The 26990-nt window shown below is 37.3% G+C and overlaps 1 protein-coding gene across 7 annotated transcripts in view; it reads right to left on the bottom strand.

Annotated features, from left to right (window-relative positions):
* Positions 1-26990, bottom strand: part of Smg1 (SMG1 nonsense mediated mRNA decay associated PI3K related kinase) — a 100311-nt gene that overhangs the window by 9082 nt on the left and 64239 nt on the right. For 3 of the 7 annotated variants that reach the window (XM_078024300.1, XM_078024298.1, XM_078024299.1), the window contains 21 exons: positions 26580-26741; positions 25492-25709; positions 25052-25206; positions 22997-23219; positions 19759-20005; positions 19302-19531; positions 17887-18135; positions 16760-17095; positions 16387-16605; positions 15612-15802; positions 14640-14812; positions 14216-14495; positions 12414-12686; positions 11828-12062; positions 11343-11569; positions 8372-8522; positions 8076-8265; positions 7438-7907; positions 4181-4318; positions 1985-2137; positions 733-912 (listed from right to left, as the gene is read on the bottom strand). In XM_078024300.1, coding sequence (XP_077880426.1) covers positions 733-912; positions 1985-2137; positions 4181-4318; positions 7438-7907; positions 8076-8265; positions 8372-8522; positions 11343-11569; positions 11828-12062; positions 12414-12686; positions 14216-14495; positions 14640-14812; positions 15612-15802; positions 16387-16605; positions 16760-17095; positions 17887-18135; positions 19302-19531; positions 19759-20005; positions 22997-23219; positions 25052-25206; positions 25492-25709; positions 26580-26741 — 4700 coding nt within the window. Of the gene's footprint in view, positions 1-732; positions 913-1834; positions 1951-1984; positions 2138-4180; positions 4319-7437; positions 7908-8075; positions 8266-8366; positions 8523-10842; positions 10915-11342; positions 11570-11827; positions 12063-12413; positions 12687-14215; positions 14496-14639; positions 14813-15611; positions 15803-16386; positions 16606-16759; positions 17096-17886; positions 18136-19301; positions 19532-19758; positions 20006-22996; positions 23220-25051; positions 25207-25491; positions 25710-26579; positions 26742-26990 lie in introns of those variants that run through there. The other 4 variants (XM_078024301.1, XM_078024302.1, XR_013427036.1 and 1 more) reach the window with 3 other exon arrangements.

The raw sequence follows: 26990 nt of genomic DNA, 5'->3' as shown, positions 1-26990 counted from the left end.
GATTTTAAGTATCAGGTGGAATAATGAGTCCAATCATCTATCGCCATTACTGCCACATGCCCTCACCAAAAGATCCACTATCAGTAACTCAAACTGATACAAGAACCTCAATTGCTGTGTCTTGAATTAATTATGTACATAAGAGTATGTAACAATTTCAACAGTCTAGGAAATATAAAGATTTCTCACTTTCTGCATAATTGTTCAGTATATACATTTCTAAAGTTTAAGACCTGAGAAATACACTTGGAACAACAAAGATGATCTATTTCAAGGTCCCTAAACTAACTATAAATAATTCTTTGAAATGAAACCAGAGCTTTCTAATGGGTCACCTAAAGCCTTTCCACAAAACACAAGCACTAAACTTATCAACTTGAAATTTCTAGATCCAACTCACCTTTCTAGAATTCATTTCCCAAAGCGCTTTTCCCACTATTCTGTGTTCAGTGAGTCTGAATCACTGCTATACACTATCTTTCTCCTCCCTTCCAAACTTACACAGTATGCTGTAGCTGAGAAGCCTTTTCACTTCTTCATTCATTACACTATTGAATACATAAGTTCCATGAGGGCTAAGAGCAAGATTTAATCACCACTGTGTCCTGCATAAGAATATCTTATATGTATCACATGCTCAATAAATGTGAACTGAGTGAATATACTAAATTGATAATGTGAAATGAGCTTTATCATTTTCATTACCAACTCTCTACTTCCAGCAAGACTCACCACTCTCTGTAATAAACGAAGCTCCAACTCTGAGACTGAACTGTTGAACTGTGATGCAAATGAACACATTTGCTGACACCGTTTGATGAGTTCAAATAATGCAGCATCCAGGTTTAAGGCTTCTGCAGTTCTTGTTCGTAAACTTTCAAAATGAATGATATTGCTGCACAGAAAAGTGACCTGTGAAGACAGAAAGGGAACCACCACCACCAGGTGTGGGGGGAGGAGGCAATCAATGAAATAAAATACTGTATACTCATTTCCAGAATTCAGACTATAATTGGTTCTAAAAATCTAACTCTTTTGGGAAATAGATTAAATCCTCATAAAGTCTGTAAATTAATGTACAAATTTTGTGAATACTGTTAGGTCTGAGATGGTCAAAAGCACCTAAGTACAATTAAGTAAATCTACCTCCTACATGATTGTCTTTACATAGAAAATTTACATCATAACAAAACTGCCCTCAACACTGAGCTATAATTTGTGTTATATCCAAATTTCAGGAAACCCATCTACCAGAACATTTCTCCTTTGCTTCTACTCCTGCCTCATTTCAAAATATTAAGTGGATATTTGACAGTATTAAGCATATTTTAAAAGGTGTGATTAGCAGTATTGTTGCATTCTTAAATAGTTTTATCTGAAAAGGTACACACTGAAATACAAAATAAAGGAATATATATTGGGGATTTACATATGGAATGGGAGGAAGAATAGGGAATACAGATGAAATAAGACTTAAAATTATTATTAAATTTTGTTGATATGGATGAGGTCATCATTTTATTAGTCTAATTTTGTACCTGACTGAAAATTTCCATAATAATTTTCTGGGTTTGTGTATATGTGTGTATGTTCCCAAATATAACAAAGTTAATCCACAAATGTCTAGCAGGGTACAAAGTCCTGGCACTTGTAAAACATTTTACTGCCAGGTAGAAAAACTTCCAAATCTTTGAATCACTACAGTTATACATAAAAAAAGCTTAACAAATATGGAATTAAAATCATGTTTAATTTCCAACAGAAGCTGTATCTATTTAATATTTAAATGGGAAACAATAAAGGCCTAGGGAAATAACCAGCTATGAGTTCACACCTGAGGGATGCCCAGAAAGACCTATTGATCTGGCTCTGTGAACTGGAGCAGGACTCTCCCCTTCTTTTCCCAATGGGCATCACATGGAATTTCCAATCAGTTCTATAATCCTGAAACTGAGCACAATGAGGGTTCACATGATCATAATACCTGACTTGCTCTTTGGCTCTCTTTGAGGACGAGATTTCTTCTTTCAGCTATTGTTGCTTCAAAATCTTGTAGTACAGGAGCCAATGCAGGGTTGGCACCACCCGCCCACTTAAGTCGCTGCTCAATACTTGCTTCAAGTGCTGCTAGTTTTTCCTATAAAAGCCAGTAGAATCTCCATGAATGTTCAGGACATTCTCCACTTCCTATCTGTCAAGCATTTTATATAATACAAGAGAAATTCAAAATAAAGAGAGTGGGACATGTGTAATTTTGAAAATATCTTTTATCAGCTTCACTTTGGGATTCATCTTGACTTCACCCTGACCAGGAGGCTAAGACAGGAGGGTTGCAAGTTTTAGGCCAGCCTCAGCAACTTAATAAGAAAAAAATAAAAAAGGGCTGGGGATGAAGCTCAATGGTAGAGTATCCCCAGATTCAATTCTCAGTACTGCAAAAGGAGGTGGAGGGAATTTGGGAGTGTTGCTCAGTGGTAGAGATCATGCTCAGCTTCTAATATATGTACTATCTCTAAAGAAAATCTATTCTTACTTTTGGTTGTGAAAGATACAAATCGTATTCCCATAAATGCAAAGTTTTATAAATAATGGTGAAAATCATGGCAAGGAAGGTTTTGTATATCAAGGTTATTACATTATTTATTCAAAATTTCAGGTGGAGGCAAAGAACCCCCCCCCCATGTACACATCCTCTAAAATCAGAAGGAAAGGGCAAGAGTTAAATCCTTTAAGTTGAAAAGATACCTTTTTCCTGATGAATATGCTGTAAAGAAAAGTTATTGCCTTTCTTTATTTTGTTTTTGCAGTACTAGAGATTAAACACAGGGCTTTATGCATGCTAGACTAGCATTCTGCCACTGAGCTACACCCCCAGTGTGAGAAAGATTATTTCAATCTCCAAAAGACTGAGTTCCAAAAATGTTTCATTACAAAAATATTATATAAGTGCCAGGCACCATGGTGCACACCTATAATCCCATGTACTTGGGAAGCTAAGACAGGAGGATTCAAGTTTGAGGCCATTCTTGGCAACTTAATGCTCTTGGCAACTATCTCAAGATAAAAACTAAAAAGGGCTGGAGATGTAGCTCAGTGGTAGAGTAACCCTGGGTTCAATACTTAGTACCCCAAAATTATGTAAGTAATTACACTTGGTTTTACACTACTATTAACTTATATAAACAGAAAACAAGTCAATACTGAGCACATGAGGCATAAAACATGAACACATATATAATAACCTTCATCAATACTAGTTTCTGTCATTTAAAAAACTGACCTAAATATTTAGCTAAAGAAAGACAGTTAATGATAATCATTTAAGAATGTTCTGTTGCCTTGGACACCACCCAATTCCATTATTCTATATGACAGAAGAAATGCCCAAGGTTCTTAGATAGTAATAATAACCAGATGTAAATGCTTAAGTAAACAAATATCCAAAGTTTTTCCAATCATCAAGGTCCCCCTTCATATATTAATTAATTATCAAATTCATTAAAAACCTGAAGTATTTAGTATATTTCTACTCCTGATTCAAAATATAATTACTATTTAAGTAAATGAAATATGACTGCTTTGAGATTTGGTTATCTTTAGGGGTAAGAACTTTAAAAATAAAAATGAAAGGGGCTGGGGTTATGGCTCAGTGGTAGAGCACTCCCCTCGCACGTGCAAGGCCCTGGGTTGATCCTCAGCACCACATATAAGTAAATAAAATAAAGTTATTGTGTCCAACTACAACTACAAAAAATAAATATTTAGGGCTGGGGATGTGGCTCAAGCGGTAACGCGCTAGCCTGGCATGCTGGTTCAATCCTCAGCACCACATAAAAATAAACTAAAGATGTTGTGTCTGCCAAAAACTGAAAAATATTAAAAAATTCTCTCCTCTCTCTCTTAAAATTAATAAATATATATATATATATATATATATATATATATATATATATGGCTGAGGCTGTAGCTCAGTAGTGAAGTGTCTGCCTTGCATGTGTGAGGCACTAGGTTCAAACCTCAGAACCACATAAAAAAATAAAGAAAGATACTATGTGTTCATCTACAACTAAATAAATATTAAATATATATATAAATGAAATATGAAAAAGAAAATGATTGTGCTCCTTGGCTTAGAAACCAAGGACAAAGCAACGTTGGAAGGAAGATCTGTCAAACACACCTGAACAGTTGCAATTGAAGTTTCAATTTGACTCAGAGTATGTAGCTTCTTTTTCATACTGGTTAGGATAGCAGACCGGGGGGGAGGCGTAACAGACATGGCTTGAGGTCTATTGATAAGTAGATCTTCATGTTGCCACTGTTCAAAGAAAAAGAAATGTAATCATACCAAGTGGGGAGATAGATAGACACACACCACTTAAAAAGGGAAGTGTGAATTAGAACTGGGGAAAGAGAACCAAAACCCAGCTGAAAGCTGGATGTGATAGCCCATGCCTGAGGAGGCTGAGGCAGGAGTCTGAGACTAATCTGGGAAATTTAGCAAGACCCTGTCTCAAAATAAGAAATAAAAGAGGTTGAGGCTATAGCTCAGTGGTGGAGGACTTGCCCAGCTAGTGTGAAGCCCCGAGCTGGATACTCAATACCTCAAAGCACAATCAAATAAGCCTCAGCTGCAGCAGTGTGACTGAATGCAGGGAGAGGGAATAAAGAAACACCATAGAAGAATGGATTCCTCAGGTGGAAGAGGACGGATACATTTCTTGGCTCACTAACATGCAATATTTAAATGGTAATTCTGAAGATTTTAGTAATCTGCATAAAAGTCTAGTTTACAATCACCCCAAAAGACAATCTCTAGGGCTGGGGATATAGCTCAGCTAGTAGAGTGCTTTCCTTGCATGCACAAGGCCCTGGGTTCAATTCCCAGCATACACACACAAAAAAAAGACAATTTCTAATTATAAAGAGAATGCAAGGAAAGGGGGGGGTTGGGGTTGTGGATCAGTGGTGAAACACTTGCCTAGCATGTGTGAGGTACTGGGTATAATCCTTAGCACCATAGACAGACAGACAGATGGATGGATGAATGAAGGTATTATGACCATCTACAACTAAAAAAGAGAAGGCAACGGGCTTGGTGAAAGCGGTGCCCAGGTGAAGGACGTGCAGGAGACTGGAAGAAAGTGGAAGCAGCAATCACAAAAAAGGAACTCTCCAAATACAGAAGCTAGAAGAAAGGGAAGGGATAGGCACTGGCTGCCGGGCGATCAAGCCATTCTATATGTTCCAGCAGGGATACCAGATGCCCCAAGGGATAGTTGGCTACAATTTAAAACAGGGGTCAGAGATGCGTAGCTCAGTGCTGAAGAGTGTGAGCTGTGCATGTATGCTCAAGGCCATGGGCCCAACCCTCAAAATCAAATGAAAAAAAAGAGTAAAAGGCAATGTGTTCAGTTTTTTTAAAAAAAACTGAAAGAATTTTTGTCATATTTTCTATAACAATTGTCTTTTTATTTTTTTTAATATTGGTGGCATGAGGGGGGTTGGGTACTGGGGATTGAACCCAGAGTGCTTAACCACTGAACCCTATCCCAAGCCCTTTTTATTTTGAGACAGGGCCTTACTAAGTTGCTTAGGGCCACAATAAATTGCTGAGTCTGATTTTGAACTTTTGATCCTCCTGCCTCAGCCTCTGAAGCTGCTGGGATTACAGGCATGTACCACTGTGCCCAGCTAACTGTTCAATTTTAAGGAAATAAACTACAAAACATTTAAAGCTTCACAACATTAAACATTTTTTTAGAAATAGTAAAATATACCCACCCAAAAGACCCCAAATGATGTGTAGTAAATGCGATTTGAGAAGTTTGAATAAATTATTTTCATTTCTTTATGAGGTAAGAAAATAGCTAATGATAAAATCATATAGAGAAGGACACATACTGGTTCCATTCACTTAGCTCAAATCAGCAATTCTTTGGGGGCACATGATTAATATAATGATACAAAATAATCATTGCTTATGCCAAAAAAGATTCCAGAAATTGTAACTTCCCAATTATCCCACACTTTACACAACTTGTTTGAAGCTATAGAAAATATTGACGCCTATAAATTTAAAAAGGAAGAAGAAAAACAGGGGCATTTATATTGTGCTTAGCAACTTACATTCATCATATTTAATCCTCATAGTCACCCAATGATTCTGCAGATAAGGATAGCAGAGCTTAGGGAAGTTAACATAACTTATATACCTAAGTCTGATTTGAATCCAAATCCATCTCACACCAAAGCCTGTACTGTTATATTGCCCCTAAATATGCAAGCACAAAAATAGCTTCTAAAAACAGCTCCCAGATCCCAGCTACTTAAGAGGCTGAGGCAGGAAAATCATCAACTTCAAGGCCAGCCAGGGCAATTTAAGTGAGACCCTGTCTCAAAAAAAAATGAAATAAAAATATGAGGTGTGACAATGCTGCACAGGATGTAACTCAGTAGAAAAATGTCTTTGGGTTCAATTCCCAGTACCACAAAAACTCACTTCAATGAATAAAACTGAGAAATTTCCAAAATAAAGACAGATTGTTAGACCCAAAGCTATTCTGTCACATTATCAGAGCCATCGGTGAAACAAAAACTGCTTTAGATAGAATCGTAATTATATGTTCAATAACCCAGGATGCATGTCTACATGATGAACAAACTAAATCATTCAAAATAAACAATTCTGGCTGAGGTTGAGGCTCAGTGGTAGAGCGCTTGCCTAGCATGTGTGAGGCACTGGGTTCGATCCTCAGCACCTCATAAAGTCCATCAATATCTAAAAAATAAATATTTTAAAAAAGAATAATTCTCCCATAAAAAAGGCATCCTAATTAGAATAATTTATATTCCATATCATGTCAAAATATTCTCTACTACCAAGAATATCTAAAAAAGAACTTTTTTAAAAATTATTTATTTATTTATTTATTTGTTTGTTTGTTTGTTTGTTTGTTATAGACGGACGCATATCTTTATTTTCTTTTTATGTGGTGCTGAGGTTTGAACCCAGTGTCTCATGCGTGCTAGGGGAGCATTCTACCTCTGAGCCACAATCCCAGCCCTGAAAGAACAACTTAAAAAAAAGAAAGAAAGAAAAAGAAACAATCCTCATTGACACAGATGATGCTTATCACACAACCCTGATGGAACAAATGCAAAGAAGTGTCAATGTGAAATGGTCTCAACCACATAAAAGACAACGAAGGAATAATTTGAAAGAAAGCACCAAAATGCTAAAGGTGGGTTTGTTCTGGGTTGGCACATCTGTAATCCCAGCTACTCAGGAGGCTTAATCAGGAGGATCAGAAGTTTGAGGCCAGCTTGGGCAACTTGGCAAGACCTGTATCAAATATAAAGGGCTGGGTACGTAGAGCTTCCCTAGGTTCAATCCCCAGTACTTAGAATAAAAAACAATAGTAACAAACTGTTCACCTGAAACATGGCAATATGCAGCTGAACCCGCTGCAGGCTTGTCTTACAGGAAGAAATGCTGGTTTCCAGTCTCCGCACCAGGTCATGCTTCTTCCAGGCAGTGTCATAAGAACTTGCTAATACGGTTGCCCTGTTCATGACTAATTGAGAGAACTTCCCGACCTGGATATTGTGCTCCACTGCTTTCTTACACAGATCATCAACAGAAACTTTGCTTTCAGCACCAAAGTCCTTTGCCTCTACTTGAGCTATGATGTCTACACCGAGGGCACTGATAAAACTGCACAGCGTAAGTCCAAGGGCTTGATTTGGTAGTCCTATCAAGAGCTGCCTCACAAAGTCAGCTGTGAAGGCCTTTATAGGCTTGGCCATTTGGTCTTCACTGAAGCAAGAGTTTCTGAAAAGGGTTTTCACATTGACAATCTGTACAGGCCCATTCACAGTATTCTGTTCTTCAAGTGAACTTGATCCTAAAAAAAGGAAATGTTCTTAAAGTATTTCATGAAAAAATAAGATATAATAACAACACTACTTATTTAATGCACCTAAGCTTTTATAAATGCACAATTAAGTGTACTCCCATCATGTCCCCACTGAAGTACTACCACAACTAAACCAGCATGTTTAAAAAATATTACCTGACAATGTTTTAGAAAAGGTACCACAGAGTCTAAAAAACTCCTTGATTGTCTGTAGTCTTTTTAGAAAGAAAATCTCTTCTAGCACCTGACGGTGATTATCATCATCAAAAAAATTAACTTGGGTACTCCTGGCTTCCCGTATGATGTCAATCTTTCGCCATGCTACAGGAATTTCCATCTTGTTTAACTATATAAATTGGGGGGGAAAAAAGTTAATTTCTCTACTGTGCACACAATGAATTGAATAACTCTTGCACTATAATACTCACTCTTAAAACCAAATCAGCATTTACCTTTTCAACTAATAGACCAAAAGCAGTTTCAACTTGGGCAAACATGCCATCAAATGCTACCAAAAGCATCTGACCAGCTGACATTTTTGGTGTTTCATCAACTGAGCCATTTCTTGGTTGGATTAATTCACCATATTGAGCATGCAATATTCTAGGGAAAGAGAAAGAGGATTTAAACCCTTGCTGAAGAGCCGTGCATTTGGGAGAACATACAAGATCAACACTCTCAGAACTAGTAAGCAAAGCATACAAAGTCCTGTGGCATTTAGAAAGAAGGCTGTGATTTAAAATAGTATTCTGAGTCGATTACAATAATAAAATCAATATTTCCTAGAGAGTAACTATTCATGAGACTAAATTGTATGCAAACTCATTATTTTTTTTAGGTGTAGCTGGACACATACCTTTATTTTATTTATTTTTATTTGGTGTTGGGGATCAAACCCAAGGCCTTGCACATGCTAGGCAAGTGCTCTACCACTAAGCCACAACCCCAGCTCGAAAACTTAAATTATAACAATAAAAATTATCACATAAAATATTAATCTCACTTGATGCTCAGAATATGCAATATGAATTCCAATAATAAAAAAAGAATGTCAAAAATGACACAATTCTAAGGCTGGCAGACGCAGAAAATTGCTAGGTATGTTGGAATGATAGCCACATGGTAGAACCAACTACGCACAGCAAATTGAGACCTACCAGGTTTTGGCATGTTCCATTTTGAATCACATTTTTAATGTAAGGTCTTTTTAAGTTCACCTTCACACTTCACGTTATTTAAGACTTATACAATATTTATGTATCCAGGCACTATCTCTAAATATTTTATATTATAGGAAATGTATAATTTCTAGTATTTAACTGTTACTATCAGGTGAAAACTAAGGTTAACCAGATATTCACCTATTATTTCTCACACATGAAGAAATCATTATTCCAGGGATGGAGTCATAGCTCAGTGGCAGAGTGCTCGCCTAGCAAGTGCAAGACCCTGGGTTTGATCTTCAGCACCACATAAAAATAAATAAGTAAAATAAAAGGTACTGTGTCCATCTACAACTAAAAAAATATTTTTAAAAAATCATTCCAAATAGCTGGAACCAGTAAAAGAAAATTTTTAAGATAATTAAAAATGTTAATGAGACACATTTCTATCAGAAAAAGTACAAGATGATATGAAATTTTCCTTGAGATTATTTAAAAAAACCATTTCTCTGAAACAAGGCACAGATGGGCTGACACAAAACCAGTTATGAAGTTTGGTGTCCAAAGCACATTAAATGTTACCCTATATGAGGATAGAGGAACCTGGATATTAAAATCTAAAACTGAGCATAAAAGAAAAGTGTATCGATTTAGCACCTTTTAAAATAAGAAAAAAAGCATTTTGATTCATTGTACACAAATTGAGCCCAACTTTTTCATTCCTCTGATTGTACACAATGTAGTCACACCCTTTGTGCTATCAATCATCCTTTTACCCAGGGTAATGAGGTCTATCTCATTCCACCATCTTTCCTATCCCCACACCCCTTCCCCTTCACCCAATCCAAAATTCCTCCATTCTTCCCATGGCACCCCCGCCCCCATTATGGATCAGCATCCACTTATCAGAGAGAACATTTGGCCTTTGGTTTTTTGGGATTGGCTCACTTAGCCTGATATTCTCCACCTCCATCCATTTACCTGCAAATGCCATAATTTTATTTTCTTTTAATGTGGAGTAATATTCCATTGTGTATATATACCAGTTTCTTTATCCATTCATCTACTGAAGGGCGTGTAGGTTGGTTCCACAGTTTAGCTATTGTGAATTGAGCTGCTATAAACATTGATGTAGCACCTAACTTTTTAAGTATTGCTAGAAATTATGAAAAAGCTATTATGTGAATAATCCAAAAACTATTCAGCTGATAACTATGCTATTATTACAGTCTTTTATTGCATGATTAAAACAATTAAAAAGAAGCATGAGAAAGCAGGAAATTTATAAATGTGAAATAATTGACAACATTAAGGAACTATGGCAAGTAAGTTTACACTTCATATTCTTCATACTAAAGAATTTTTAAAAATTCTTTTAGTTGGGCAAAGTAAAATGTAAACAAGACTGAGCAAATGCACATAATTCACAGGTGGCAGAATGGGGTTCATTTTGCTATTATTCTCTCTAGTTTCTTGCATCTTTGAAATTTCCCATTGGAGTAAACATGGTGGGACAGTTATTTTTACTCTCTTATACTTTTTGTAATAAACCAGACACTGGAATGACAAAGAAATAAAGAGTTCCTAAGTCGCTAGGGACAAAGTTAGGGCTTGGCTGTGGGGACATGCATGCCTGGAGAAACTACTCAACCTCCCCAAGTTTGAAAGTCAAACTGCTTTTCTGGATTAAAGAGATAGGAAACACAATATTCAATATCTCATACAAACTTGTAAAAGGTAACTCATTTAAAAGCATTCACCTGAAGTGAAGTGTGTATTCTATTAGCCATGTAAACTATCCCCGATGCCTCCATGGGATTCCTGGAGATGGCCTAAAAAAAATACCATCCTGAACTCTATGCCTGTGCATGCACTTGTACAACTATAGCAGAAAAATGATATAAGTGAAAGAACTGCACAGAACTACATAAGCAAACACAAAAGCAACTGCATGTATAACCAGTGAAATCCAAGTACATTCTGTGACTACATCACTGTCCATTTCATGGTATTGCTGCACTACTGCAAATCTGCAGGATACTAACACTGGATAAGGGATAAGGCATGCATGAGATCTTTCTACACTTTTTTAAAGACAACTTCTTCCAGTAAATCTATCATTAAAAAAATGAAACATATGTATGCATGACATTTATAAGTAATTATATCTGCTCTAAAAATTAGTCAAAGCTTAGAATCCTTTCACCTGGCTGCCTCATCTTGTTCATGAGGAAACAAGATGCAGCCAGCATTCACTTGCCTGGCAACATCGATGTAATGAGCATGTGTTTCTTCTTCGAGTCCCATAGCCGCATTTCTTAAATAAGCTTGAAGAGATTCAACTAGAGTCTGCAGAGGAACACCATCAGTTGTTTGCTCAATGAGACTGTCCAGTTCATGAAGCATACTTTCTAAGGTGTACTCCCCTTTCATCAAACATCTAAGTGCTTCTGGAAATATGATTTGGCGGAAATTTGAATTCAATTCCTATAAATATGTGAGAAACATATTTTAATGTAGTCTGACTGTAGATGAATTACACACTTTGAAACCTAGTGCCATAAATTAAAAAACAACTCACACAACTATAACCAAGTTATGGCTACAAACTTCACGTTCATCTTTATTTTAAATGACTGCTTAAAAACACTCAAAGCAGGGAGTCAAACTGTTTTTCTGGATTAAAGAGAAAGACAACATACAACATCTAAAATAAAAAATTTAAGATGAACTAGACACATTTACCTGCAATGAGGTGTATACCCCATTGGCTAAATGTACTGCCTCAGATGCTTCTACAGGGTTTGGGATGTCTAAGTCCTGTGGTACCAGATGGCACTGCTTCAGTAACTGAACCAAGCAGGTGACATTTCCACTCATACTGCACAGCTCCTCTAAGAACCAGGCTCCGTCTCGAGAAGTCAGATCAACCAGCTGCTCCCCAGCACTTGAGGCTGCACCTTCCATCATCAGGTTACGTCTAAATGAGAGAGACACTTCCTCAGTAAAACTGACTCAGGTACACACTTAAGAGAAAAGACTTCAAAATCAGAAAAGAAAGGAGGCAACTCTAACATAGGGTAAACAGTTCATTAAGGTGTGAGATTAAAAATTAAGACCTCACAAAATCTCAATAAACATTTTTTTTTTTAACTTTTTAGTTGTAGATGGGCACAGTACCTTTTTTAAATTTGTTTTTATGTGGGGATGAGGATCAAACCCAGTGCCGCACACATACTAGGCAAGCATTCTACCACAGAGCAATACCTGCAACCCAGCATCAATGTATTTAGGACAATGAAATGGTCCAGGATAAGGTTAGCTAACTCACCTTGTAAGGGTACAGAGGGCAGAAATAATGACACTGGCTAGACTCAAAGATCCTTCTTCTCCATTCTCATGAAGAAAAACTTTAATGCAACGTTCAATTTCTTTCAACTGATCTTCACAAACTGGCACAGTGACCGCTTCTTGTTTCAAGCGTTCCACTTGTCGAATAAGTCTGCTGTTTATGTCTGCTGCATACCGCTGTAGGGTCATTTCAGTGGCAGTAATGAATTGACATACTGTGGGGGGTGGTTGGGGAGCATACTGCATTTCATATCTATAAAATAAAAAAAAAAGGAGGTACTTGCTTGCAACATTAGCACCCAGTTTGCAAATAATGTTCCCACTTTACAAAATACTGTACAAGAGAAAATTACAATCCATCCTCAAAGAGACAAGAGTCATTAGTTCCATTTCACAGTCTCAAGAGCTTAAACAATTTCCTAAATGACTCATTGAGTCAAACAATCTATGTCTGAACTTCACTCTCTTCAAACCAATCCTACCACGCTTAAACTAGAATATATTTTAATTGATAAGGAAAAACACTTATGTGGGGAAACCATGAGCATGAATCTTTTTGCTGGGTGCAGTGGTGCACGCCTGTAATCCCAGCAACTTGGGAGGCTAAGGCAGGAGGATTGCAAGTTCAAAGCCAGCCTCAGCAACAGCAAGGTGCTAACCAACTCCGTGAGACCCTATCTCTAAATAAAACACTAAATAGGGCTGGGATGTGACTCAGTGGTTGAGTGCCCCTGAGCTCAATCCCCAGTACCCCCTGCCCACCTCACCCCCATACCAAAAAAAAAAAAAATCTTAAAAGTAACTCCATTCAAATTCCTTCCACTGTGCTCACTTTAGAGAAATAAAATATTACCATGGCCCTGCTCAGGGATGAAATACAAGTTAGTGAAGTAACCTGTGGTTTTTTTATAACCACTACAGAAAGAAGCATGGCAATGCCTAAAAAAAAAAAAATTAGGAAAGGAATCACCCAATGACCCAGACATTCTACTCCTTGGTACTTATCCAAAAAGAACTGAAATCAATATAGTACAGTCATAAAGCACATCAAAGTGCAATTAACATTCTAGCTAAGTTCTAGAATAAGCCTAGGAATCCAGCAATAGATGAATGGATAAATAATTAGTGGTATAAATACTCAGTTATTTAGAATAATGAAATTATGTTATCTGCTGGTAATTGAATGGAACTGGAGAGCATCATGTTAAGTGAAATAACTCAGACCCTGGAAAGTCTAGGGTCCAATGTTTACTCTCCTATGTAGAAGCTAGAGAGGAAAATAGGAATTAAAAAACAGGGTTTCTCATAAAAATAGAAGGCAGAACAGTAGAGCAGAAGGGATCAACATAAAGAGGTGGGAGGGAGGAGAGAAAGGAAAGGGGAGGAACTTCAAAATGAAACTAATCAAATTATTCTAAGTACATGTAAAAATATATCACAATAAAGCTCATTTTATGTATAATGCATCAATTAAAAAAAAAAAAAACAAATATAAACATGAAAGGCCAGTAAAGGAAGTGGGGGGAAGGGGAGGGAAAGGAGAAGTAATGGGGAATTAAATACAGCAAATTATGTTTTATGTATGTATGAATGTCACAATCAACCCCACTATTACAATTAAAATACAATAACAAAAAAATTAAAAGAAAAAAATTCCATCTATTAACCATTTCTTTCAGAACAATAAAACACAAATGCAATTTAAATATCAAACACAACTTGCTTGTACCCTCAATGGAACCCCCAGTGAGAAATGAATGAAATCAAATACTTTAAACATACTTCCTATAGAGTTCTTGACAGCGCTCTACTGTGGTGTTACAGATGAGTTCTTCCATCCAAGTTTTCCACTGTTCAATTCGATGTTTCTGAAATATGGCTTTTGGATACTGCAGAGCGACAGTTGCATAGTGATGCAGCTGTTCCAGACAGCCGCGGAGCACAGAGCGCCTCTGCTGTAGAAGAGCACCAACTTCCCCCTCCAGCTGCTCACACTGGCTAATCAAGTGGGCCTGGCCCGCATTCTGCAGAAAGGCGGTTGCTGGCACATAACTTGGGGGACCTTTTGGTAAAAGATAATATTAATCACAGTAAAGCCATTTCAGTCATCAGTCATTGAAAGGGAGAATAAACCAGACCCCACACACAAACACAGAACTACAGGACTTGCATGCTCATACTCTATCTAAAATAAGTCAACTCATACCAAGGTCCATTTGTGTGCTTATCTCCTGAAGCAAACTTGCAAGCTGTGTTGCTTCTAAATTATTGAATGCAGCCTGATAATGTGTTATCCACTGTTCAAATTCATTCAGCTTCACCTGGATTGCTTCTTGAACAGCTCTTTGCTGAGTCTGTAGTTGAGTGTGTTCAGAATACCTAATCAAGGGGAAAGAAATAAATCCAAAGATCACTTGCTGCTCTTCTACCTACTTTAATAACTTGGACTTTGCTCAGACTTGGACTGCCTGATTAGCTCCTTTGCAAACTTAAGGGCCCTGAATAAATATACCTTACTCCTGCAGTCTCATTCGTGATCCGGTAATTCCCTCAACTATCACAACTCCCAGGTTTTGAGTTCCTTTAAGGTTAAACTCGGTAAGTCTGGGAGTCTCAAGCAATGCTTGGTACTTGCATATTCAACCACCTTTTCCTGAGCACCTGCTATGTAAAGTTCATTTGTTTAGATCACTCTATTCAATTAAATGGTTTTTAAAAAACTCAGTAAAGTAGATGAAATAACTGCCACTGTACAAATGAACAGGACTCAAGATACAATCACTGAGAGAAATTAATCCCAGAGTTTCTAAATCCAAGTATTCTTACCACTATGCCCACCTATCTTCCATAACTGGCCATACATTTAAATATAAGAGAGCAGAAAATTATTGCTTCTGCTGCTATTTTTTGGTACTGGAGGCTGAACTCAAGGATGCTTTACCATTGAGCTCTATCCTCAGCCCTTTTTTGAGACCAGGTCTTGCTAAGTTGCTGAGATGGCCTCAACCTTAAGATCCTCCTGCCTCAGTCTCCTAAATTGCTGGGATTACAAACATGCGTCACCACACCTGGCAGTAAACTGCTACTTAAGAATTCTAATTCAAACTGACAAGGTTTACACAAAATGAAAATTCTCCTTAATGACATGTACTGAGAAGAATTCAATGCTGTTTCAAACCTGTGTTGGAGTGTGTGAGATGGATGATCTACTCCTTCAGCTCCTTCTAGAAACTCTATTTCCTCCAGCAGTTTGCCTTGCAGTTTTTCCACATCTGTCAGCTGCTCTTGCAAACTTAGATATTCGTCTAAGCTGCTATCAAGTTTGGGAAGCACAACCAGCATCTCATCCCTATTCTTAAACCAGTTCACCTGTAAAAAGGTATTCTGATTAGGAAGATGCTTACAGGGTCACCTGTGTGACATGATGACATGTATCAGAAGAATCATTGAAGGACATTTTGAACATATTATCCTACCTAAAGCCCATCAAAGCCAGAAAAGGATGATGGTGTCACTCCCATTTTACAGACAAAGATAATATTTGCACTGACGTATACAGAGACATAAACTGACAAACTCAATCCCATAACTACACCACCCAGAACAGGATCAGCATCATTGGCTACAGATGGGGAGGGAAGACTGTGCAATTAAAAAACATTTAGTACTGTCAGTGCTAAAACACATTTCAATATATTTTAAAAGTAAAATTTTTTTCAAATCACTAACCTACGTCCTAGGAGGTAACTGTCTTTGTGTGGGAGCACTGCCTAATTAAAAATTAACACCAAATTCCCATATTTAACTGCCATTTCAACATTATATATTACAATCTTGCCCCCAAAAAAGTTCGTTTTTTTTTTTTTAAGAAAAACTGATTTACTCAACTTTTTATGGACATATTTACTCTATTAACAAAAAATGAAGATGACTATGACATCACTGGGCTTTACCTTAATTTCAGCTACTCTGGAAGAAAAGAGGCTGCGGGTGATCTCTCGTTCCATCTCTCGCTTGCTCTGCTTGCTCTCAGCCTGCTGCCCTCCTCCACCATAGACAGCGCCAGCAAACCCAGCCTCGCCCCCAGCAGTCCAGTCCACCAGGGGGTCATACACAAAAGCCTCCAGTAATGTCAGCAGCGTCTCCCTGCCACGCCGCATGATGTGGAGCACCTGTGTTCAGGAGAGTTCTGAATAAGCCTTGCCACAAGTCTCCTCATATATATATACAGCATATATGTGTATATATATATATATATATGTATATATATTCATTCCACGGGTTTTTAGTCATTTAACATTACACTAGAGGTAGAAAACAGCATACCTGCTCACAGGAAAGCCTAAAAACACCTTCTACTCCAGTTACACCCAATGCTGTTTCAATGTTTTGTGTCATTCGAAAAGGTACTTTCTCAGGAACTCTAAGGCTTTTACCTTGAAAAGACAAATCGTTATATTTTTGCCCTTTCACCAAAAAATATTTGACCCTCATACAAATGCAAAAGGCCGTATTTATTTTACCTTTTTCAAAGCAAACATTGTAGTCTATGTGCACCACTTCTCCAGTCGTCATATCTATGAGAACATTATCCAGATGTCTGTCTCCAAGGCCAATTATGTATCCAACCATGGACATGACTGCAGTAGACCTTGCATAAGACTAGAGAGGAGATGAGGGGAGCAAGTTAAGGATTATGAGGAAATTTTCCCAACATGAACTTGATGCTCTAACATTCACAAAACTTCACAACCCTACTTCCTTATTTTAAAAATAAACAAACAACAAGTCCTCCTAGGGTTTGCTGCATGTGGTCAGGCTGGCTCTGTACTGTGCAACCACATTCAATACTATGTCCCTGGTTGGGACTAGTAGACCATCATCAGAATGCTGGATTTCTTTTTTCTTTTTTTTTTTTTAATATTTATTTTTTAGTTATCGGCGGACACAACGTCTTTGTTTTGTATGTGGTGCTGAGGATTGAACCCGGGCCGCACGAATGCCAGGCGAGCACGCTACCGCTTGAGCCACATCCCCAGCCCCAAGAATGTTGGATTTCAAAATGAACTTTCCTTTGCCTAGTTCTTCCCTTTCTAAATTTTTTATTCTTTTTTCCATTTCACCCTTACCGCCTTCCCATCCTGTTCTTAGACACAGTCATGGCTGCACCTTTATAACTGTACATGAGATTCAAATGCAGGTCTCAGACTACCAAGCTTGAAGAGCCAAAGGAAGGAAGAGAAGGAAAATGAGTAAGAAAGACAGGTGAGAAGGAGATGGCCAAAGAAATAATTTAGATCAGGGATGGTGCTGTAGGTCATGGCAGAGTGCTTGCCTACCATTGAGAGGCACTGGTTTCAATCCTTAGCATTACATAAAAATAAATAAAGACATTCTGTCCATTTACAATTATAAAAAATAAGAAGAAAGAATGAACAGATCATTTTCCTTACCTGTGTGACTCTCCACCACTCATCAGGCGTTGTGCAGGACGACCACAGCTCTTTGGCCAGGAGATTTGGGGGTGTGGCCTCCATTAACTCCTCTAGCACTGCCTTCATCACATGGAGGGGCCAGTCCCGTCGGGATACATCCAGACTGAGTCCAACTGTTTTCAAAGCAGGGCCAATTTTACTATAATAAAGCTCACTAGGACGGGGTACAATTCCAGGATTCTGAGGAGTCTGGTAGGAATCTTGGGCCTTCAAAAAATATTAAAAAAAAAAAAAAAAAGAAAGATCAAAATAAGGATAAAAATTACTTTGAATATAAACTAGTATTTTAAAACTGATTTATCAGTAACATTATCCACTTAGCTTAATTTCATGTATATACAGTCAATTCTACTGGACTATATATCTTTGTTATAATTTCCACCTTTCTATTTAGACATTCCTTCTTTATTGAAAAAGTTTGCCTGTTACATTTTCTTGATTCGAAACTCAATGCTTAGGTTATTTTATTTTGGGTAATCAAGATGGAAATCAGGATCATTCTATCTCTGAGCTATAATCCCATCCCTATTTTTGTAATTCTATTTTTAGATAGGGTCTTGCTAAGTTGCCCAGGCTGGCCTTGAATTTGTGATCCTTCTGCCTTAAGCCTATGAGTGGCTGGGATTATAGGCACGTGCCAACCCATCCATCATTATATTCTTCTTTGTATCGAATAATTCATTTTTTAAATTATAATTTACATTCATTTGTTATATTTTGCTCTTCACTGATGACTTAACCATCAATATGAAATCCACAACAGATAGTGAGGAGCATGCTGCATGAAAATTTAGTCAGCCTTCTCTAGTTCCTATCTTTTTGCTCCCCCCACTGCTCCTTTTCCTTCCAGTGCTGGGTACAGAACTCAGGGACTTGTGCATGCTAAGCGCACTGTCTACCGCTGCATTCACACATTGGCTCTGACTCCTACCTTTAATTTACCGTTCAATAATTGTTCTGCAGGCTACTACGCCTACTCTTAAAAACTTGACTCTTGGGGCTAGGTGCATAGTCCAGTGGTACAGCACATGCTTAGTGTGCAAACGGTTCTGGATTTGATCCTTAGCATTAAAAAGTTTAAAAATGAAGAAAAGAAAATATGACTCCTTTCTATATCTCCCACTAATTTAGAGGCATTTTTATTTAGCTAGATTTGAGATCTTAAGGTTGAGATTACATAAAATTCATATTAGTATCTGCTTCTTAGAACTTTTAGTTTTATGTACCTCAAAAACACTTTCCTAAGGACTTCGAGTCTTGCAAAACTGTTCAAATATAAGTCTGCAAATATTTTACACAACCAGAGAATAAGCTGATCTGTCCACTTATTTATGAACATTCAAAAAAAACCACACATTTTAATTTTACTCAACCTTTTGTGCTTGCAAGGCAGCTTCCCGCTGTTGCCATCGTTTGTAAAGACCAAATAAGGGTGTGGCTCCATCCACCCACTGGATCAGTCCTGACCTCGTTCCCAGTGGTGTTACAGAATAGTGTCGTGCATGGAAACGGGGCGTTTCCTGTCGATTAATTGTAGCAAACATGGTATTCACAATAGATAAGAATTGCATTATCCTCTCATCCAGATGTAAGTCCTCCAGCCCTATGAAAACAAATTTAAGTTGGAGGGCGGGTGACCAAATGGGGTTCCAAGAATACCACTTTCTTTGTATTAGTTAGCAATAGCATGAGGCACACTTGAGAGTATTAGAGAATTCCATTCAGTGGCAAGTTGTCAATACTAACTGTTAACATTATATTACTATATCTCAATTCTTTCTGCTCATACAAGTTCATACATAAAGAGGATGAAAATCTTCCTACACAAACCTTTGAAAAGGTAAGGATAGCTCTTCCCATCTGATCCGAGAAAGAGAAGTTTCTTGGGCTTAGTTTTAGTTGGTAAGATTGTGATGGTTCCACCCACACTGTGGATTGTGACAGTGTCTCTGGCTGAGACTTCCCCAGGTAGAGCAATTTCAGTGTTAGTCATAGCAGCCAACCATGGACTGATTTCTTCAAGACGTAAGATATAACTTGCCCGTTTCTGTGCTCTCTGTTGCAAACTCAGCATTATCTATATTCATAAAATGGGAAAAACAATCCTACATTATGATTACAATTTTGTTCCACATTAAACTTGGCATAAAAGTAAAGTTAACCCTCCTTCCCACCACACATACACATACACACACACACACACACACACATACACAAATACCTGCTGCTCTAGTTTCTACGTTTAATTTGGTATGAGGGCTTTGGACCACACTGGGAGGGAAATGATGGCGGGCTGAATAGGATTCCTACTTTGTTAAGGCCCACCTCCTCTTCTCTGTCCAAATTAGTAGTTAAGTCACAGGAGACAGAAGGAAAAGGTACTGATGTGGTCACCATATTCAGGGCTTTTCAAAAACTATTTTCCCACTGTTGAACTATGCCTGAACAATGCCAACACAAATCAAATCTGTCCTTACAAAATGGCAAAAGAGAAAGACAGAGTTAGCTGTCAGGTAGACACAGCCTTAAGGAAGTCTTCTGCAAAGTAATTGACATTATATTACGGGGGAAAAAAATGAGATTCTATCTAGAGAAGAATTTAATGGATATATAAGAGACTTAACAAAACTTAAAGGTGCACAAAAAGAAGACTTTTTTTTCCTCCTTTTGGTGTTATTGCGGATTGAACCCAGGAGCACTCTACCACTGAGCTACATCCCAGCCTTATTATTTATTATTTTGAAACAAAAGTGCTGCTAAGGTGCCCAGGCTGGCCTCAAACTTGCGAGTCTCCTGCCTTTGCCTCCTGACTAGCTGGAAATTACAGGGGTACAACACTGGACCCAGAGGTTAAAAAAATATTTTTGGGTGGGTGGGTACCGGGGATTGAACTCGGGCACTCAAAAACTGGGCCACATCCCCAGCCTCACTGAGTTGCTTAGGGCTTCGTTTTTGCTGATGCTGGCTTTAAACTTGTCATCCTCCTACCTCAGACTCCCAAGCCAGTGGAATTACAGGCGTGCATCACAAGAAAATTAACAAAGAAGTTAACAGTTTAGAGCTCCATTGCTTGATGTACAGAGTAAAACACCATACTCCTTTCCAATAATCAGAGGGGACAACTGATATAGTTGTTTCTCCATGTATATCTAATTCAGTAATCTGCACCTGAATTAAGAAACCATGGGGTCTGTTTTCCTGTGAAGAATTTTAAAGCAGTCTTCAGCAAGTTTTAATGGTTAATAAAAAGAAAAAAGAAAAAAGAAACACCTCAAGTATTAACTGACAGAATAATGGATAAACAACTGTATTTTCACATTGTTATCCATTACACACAAAACATGGAAGAATCAGGAAAAAAAGATCTGAGTTTATAACAAAACAATGAGTAGTAAATTGATAATGGTTAAAAACTAACAAACAAAACAGACATTTTTACACATAATGAAGTTCAACAACAGGAAGGAAATAAAGAATAGATCATTTAGAGTCGAAGCTATAAGCAAAACAATTTTCCAAAAAGTAGGTAAGGATTAAATATTTAGAGAACAATTATTGTAGAGAGGGTGATATTTAGGAAACAACAAGACCTTAAAGTTCTATTTCATTGGCTAATTTAAAATTTTGTATTTTTAGCTAAATGATAGTTTAAAAAAAGGGAAGGGGAACACAGGTATTTAAATTTTTTAAAAATTATTCTTTAAAATGTATATAATTATAAAAATTATTCAAGAGCTTATTTCAAACAACACCCTCCCCCCCAAACACAAAGGGGCTTTAAAAAGTATTCTTTCTATCTTCTCTTTTAGATAGATGGATATTCTCTCTCTCTCTCTCTCTCTCTCTCTCTCTCTCTCTCTCTCTCTCTCTCTCTCTCTCTCTCTAACTTTATATCTGCAGTGCTAAATACTAAACTCAGGGCTTTGTAAACACTAGGTAAGCGTTATGTCCCCGAGTTATATCCCCATTCCTTTTACAGTAGACAAAGAAGTAAGAAACTGGTTTAAGAGCATGGGAAATCAGAGTTTGGGTGAGGGCACACATAATAAATGTCATCTTTCACACTAGTTTTGTTTTGTGCTTCTAGCTATTTCCTCTAAATCTAGAAGTTTTGCATTTACTAACTTTTTACATTTGTTTTGGTACATGTTTTAATATTTTTCTCATTACCAAACTCAGTAAAGAAAACAGTTAAAAAGCAATAAAAGAGAAGGTAGGGATAAGGAAACACAAGAAAAAGTTACAAACTTATAAAGAGACTACCTCAACTAATGGTACTAATGCTGTAACTGAAGACCAAAAAGAATACAGAATTAACAGGACCAAAATAAACATAAGAATTCTCAAATGTTAGAAGACACAACTGCATGTGCAGACTTGACTTCAAAATAATTAGATAATGTATCCCTTATCAAAATGCTTGCAACCAAAAATGTTTCAGGTTGTAGAGTTTTTCAGATTTTGGAATATCTACATTAACTTTACTTATTTATGTAAGACTAATCCAAAAATGTGAGCACTCCTCAAGAAGTTTCAGATTTTTGAAGCATTCCAGATTTTGGATTAGGAATGTTCAACCTATACTGGTAAACCATCCTGGGTAACTCAGCAACACCCTGCCTCAAAATAAATAATAAAAAGGGCTCGGGGGTATAGCTCAGTTGGTAAAGGGTCCCTGGGTTCAATTCCCAATACTTCAAAATAATAATAATAATAAATAATCATAATCATAATAATACCACCACAAAATGCTCCCTCAAGAAACATGTAGGCACAAGATTCAGTTTCTTTTTCTTGTCTAATTATTTATTGTATATTCTTCCCTGGTGTGAACCCTCCAAACATGAATGAGTAGGGGCTTTTGCCACCCCTTCTGTCTGCCAGCCCTCAAATTCTCAAAATAAACAATATCCTTTTTTCTGTATTATAAGCAACTGGTCATAGGTGGCCTTCCATGGTCTTAAAAAAATCTTCTCTTGTGTTCTGAGTAAGGAAAGTCCACTTATTTAAATTTTGTACCCCATATGGAATTTTCTGTTCAGTAGCATTCTTTGAGAATATTTTGTACCTCTTTAAATGGAATCCAGCTGCTTCCAGGCTTTGCAGGATTCGATGGGGTCTTCAGTTTTTCAAGGGCGTTTTCAATCGCATCACCATAGTTATCCTGAAACCACTTTTCATGAGGCGTTTCTGCAGGGGCCGCTGTGATGCTCCTCACGTGCTCCAGAGCAAACACAATGGGCTTCATTAAAGCCGTGTGTTTCTCTCGCATGATGGCAATTTTCTCTTCTCTGATTAGGAAAACAATGTATTTCGTAAGCTTCAATGTTCAAAAGTTTTATAAAAACACAGGACAATTTAAATGTTTAAACTCTGAGTAAATAGTATAAAAGAATGAATTTAAATAGAGTAATAAAACATTGGCAAAATAAACAGGTGCATGCCTTTTAATCTCAGCAATTTAGGGAGGTGAGGCAGGAGGACTAAAGGTTTGAGGCCAGCCTCAGCAACTTAGTGAAACCCTATCTCAAAATAAACAAATGTAAAGGACTAGGGATGTCGCTCAGTATTAGAGTGTCCTGGTTAAATACAGAGCCCTCCCCGCACCTTTCCAATAAATGGATAGATAGATAGATAGTGATAGATAGATAGATAGATAGATAGATAGATAGATAGATAGATAGATAGATAGATAGATAGGCAAAGTAATTTTATAACATAAAACAAAATTTAGCACATAAAACAGGAAGCTTTTCAATAATGTGGGGCAAATGGGATAAGCACATACAAAAACTTCAGTTTTATCCTTATCATACACGATGTAAAAAAAAAAAAAACTAACTCAAAATGGAGCAAAGACTTCAACTTAAGAGCTAAGACTATAAAATTCATAGATGAACACATACAGAAAAACCTTCTTTTTTTTTTATTTTTTTATTTATTTTTTAGTTCTCGGCGGACACGACATCTTTGTTGGTATGTGGTGCTGAGGATCGAACCCGGGTCGCACGCATGCCAGGCAAGCGCGCTACCGCTTGAGCCACATTCCCAGCCCCAGAAAAACCTTCTTGACAGTAAGTTTGGCAATGACTCCTCAGATATGGAAAGATAGATCAATGTAAAATGTTAGAAGTTTCGTTCATTGAAAGATACTATTCAGAGAGCAAAATGACAATCCACAGAAAGGTAGAAAATATTTGCAAATTATGTATCCAGTAAGGAGTCAATATCCAGAATGTATAAAAAAACCTCCTATAACTCAACAATAAATACATACAGCCCAATTCAAAAATAGGCAAAGGACTTGAACTGACTTTTTTCTGAAGATAAACAAATGTCCAATAAGCAAATGAAAAAATGCTTCACATCATTTGTCATCAGGGAAATACAAATTCAAACCATAACAAGATACCACTTCATATCTAATATGTTGGCTATTATCAAAAAACAGAAAAAAGAGAAAATTAACAAGTGTTGGCAAAGACTAAAAAAAAAAAAAAAAAAAAAAGGAACACTCTTGCACTGCTGGTGGGAATATGAAATGATACAGCCACTGTGGACCTCAGCTTTTCAGATCCTGAACAAGTTAAACACAGATAAGTCACAAGATCCATTGCAAACCTACTACATCATACACAGAATAATTCAAAAAGCAAGGACTCAATCAGATATTTGTACACCAATGCTCAAAGTGGCATTACTCACACAGCCCTAAAGAAGAAGCAATCCAACTGTCTACTAACAGATGAATGGAAACAACATGTGGTACACCTATACCAAGGAATATTCTTCAGTCATAAAAAGGAATGGAATTGGGACTGGGGCTGTAGCTCAATATAAGAGCACTTGCCTAGCATGTGTGAGAAACTGGGTTTGATCACCAGCAGCACCACATAAAAACAAATAAATGAAATAGAAGCATTTTAAAAAAACAGTACAGCGGTAGTGTTTCAGAGCCTAGGAAGAAATAAAAAACAGAGAAGCAGGCGGGAGGGGAGGACTGAACTCTAATACAAGTTACAACTCAGACAAACCTTGAAGTCTATACAGACTACTGCTTTTTCTTTCTTCCCTGTTTTTTAAAGGTAGTTTCTTTTGTAAGCAAAAGTGAATAAAAACATACTTGCGTAAAGTGTTGTTGTTTTGGACTCTCTTCACTTCATCTTCCAGCTGCTGAATTCGTCTCAAGACATACATGTGCTGCTGTAACAAAACTCCCAGCCAGAGCTCGTCCCAGAGCACAGTGACCCTGCGCAGCTCAGCCACGAGCATCTGAACCTGCATACACATATCCAAGTAGGTCACCGACACATCTGCACACAGTACTCACTGTTCTTTAAACCCCAAACATCACAAGTGGTATGGGTACAATTTTTTTCATTTAATAATTAAAGAATCCTAATTAGTGACTCTTATTGACAACAGGCTAGCAAACCCATTTGATTATCCTTAAAGCTTTGGTTCTCAAATAATAATTTCCATGAGTTATATTTGTAGGGTGTTTTGGTGAGGGATGCTGTAATAAAAATTTCTATTAAAAAATTGAGATGGGCATCTTTGTACCTGTAACACCATAGTTGGGTTTGCAGAGGACAGCTTGTCTACAATTTTGCTGTAGCAATCCTGCATCATGGCTTGGTCTTCATTTAATCCACTTTTTGGTTCATCCTTATTGCTATCCTGAGAAGTAGGAGGACTTCCTCCTTCACATTCAGAAACTAGCAGTTCTTCTCCTTGAATGTTTCCAAGTAAAGTTGGAATTGCAGAGGAAAATTTATTTCCTACCATGAAATGGGAAAATGAAATACTTTTAAGAAATTTCTCTTATATACTTACACTGAGTTAGGGGAAACATGGATAATCTAATGAACCCCAGAGTGCTTAACTAACTTGCCTTCTGTACATTAAGTTGACTATAAAGATTATCCTGCCTTTTTATAAGCTGAGCTTATAAAATTCATTAATATTTATTAATATTATAAACTAATAGGAGAATCACGGGAGAAAGATAATGAGTCTCTAACAGATAAAGTATCCTCCTAGTCGGAGTCAAGAACTTGGTCTAATCCCTATTTGGCAGTTAAAGCTCCATAATCTGAGTTACTTCAAAAATAACTCATCTTGGTTCTGGGGACTGAATCTACATTCTTTTTTGCTACTGGGAATTGAACACTGAGGCCCTTTATCACTGAGCTACATCCTAGCTCTTTTTATTTTTTTATTTGAGACAGGGTCTCCCTGAGTTGAGTAGGGCCTTACTAAATTGCTAGGTCTGGCCTTGAACTTGCAATCTCGCCACCTCAACTTTCCAAATCACCAGGATTACAGGTGTGTGCCACTTCAACACCCGGCCTTAGTGGGTTAAAGACGAAAGAAAAAATGCAAAGCACATATCCTAGTACCAGATAAACAGTAGTTACTCCTGCAATAAACAACAATTATTACTATTGAAAAAACTACAAACTTTACCAACTCTAGAAGGCAAAAAATTGAACAAAATTATCATGAAAACTAATTTATATATAAATTAGCAGAATTTATTTATTTTCTGTGGTGCTGGGGATGTGCCAGGATCTTGCAAATGTTAGGCAAGTGCTCTACCACTGAGCAACATCATCAGCCCAAAGTAGCAGTACCTTAACATAGCATACCTGAAGCCTGGGATTCACTGCTGAGCGATATGGTTCCCACTATTGCAGGATACAATATGAGATGTGGGGAGTCTTGAGCCACACGACAGAGAAGGTTACAAATACTTTGGCGCACATACACTTCAGGGTGGTTTAAGCGAGAAAAAAGCTGCGGAATAATTCCTTCAGGATAAGAACAAAAAGATACTTCAAAGTTATTACAAACCGTCCACCTTGTAAAGTAAAAGGATAAAATCTGATATGTGTCAGCATCAGCAAAAATTTTAAGGACTTCAAAGTTCTTCCAGGGTGAAAAGGAATCATATACAATTACTGTTGATGTCCAAGTCTGATTAGGGCTATAAATCAAAGTCCAAACCAATCAAAAAATACTTCTAGACTTTTTGTTTTATAGTGCTGGGGATTGGATTC

The sequence above is a fragment of the Ictidomys tridecemlineatus genome, chromosome 10, assembly GCF_052094955.1.
Source record: "Ictidomys tridecemlineatus isolate mIctTri1 chromosome 10, mIctTri1.hap1, whole genome shotgun sequence".
In the NCBI taxonomy this organism is placed as follows: Eukaryota; Metazoa; Chordata; class Mammalia; order Rodentia; family Sciuridae; genus Ictidomys; species Ictidomys tridecemlineatus.
This window is presented reverse-complemented; position numbering and strand designations above follow the sequence as displayed.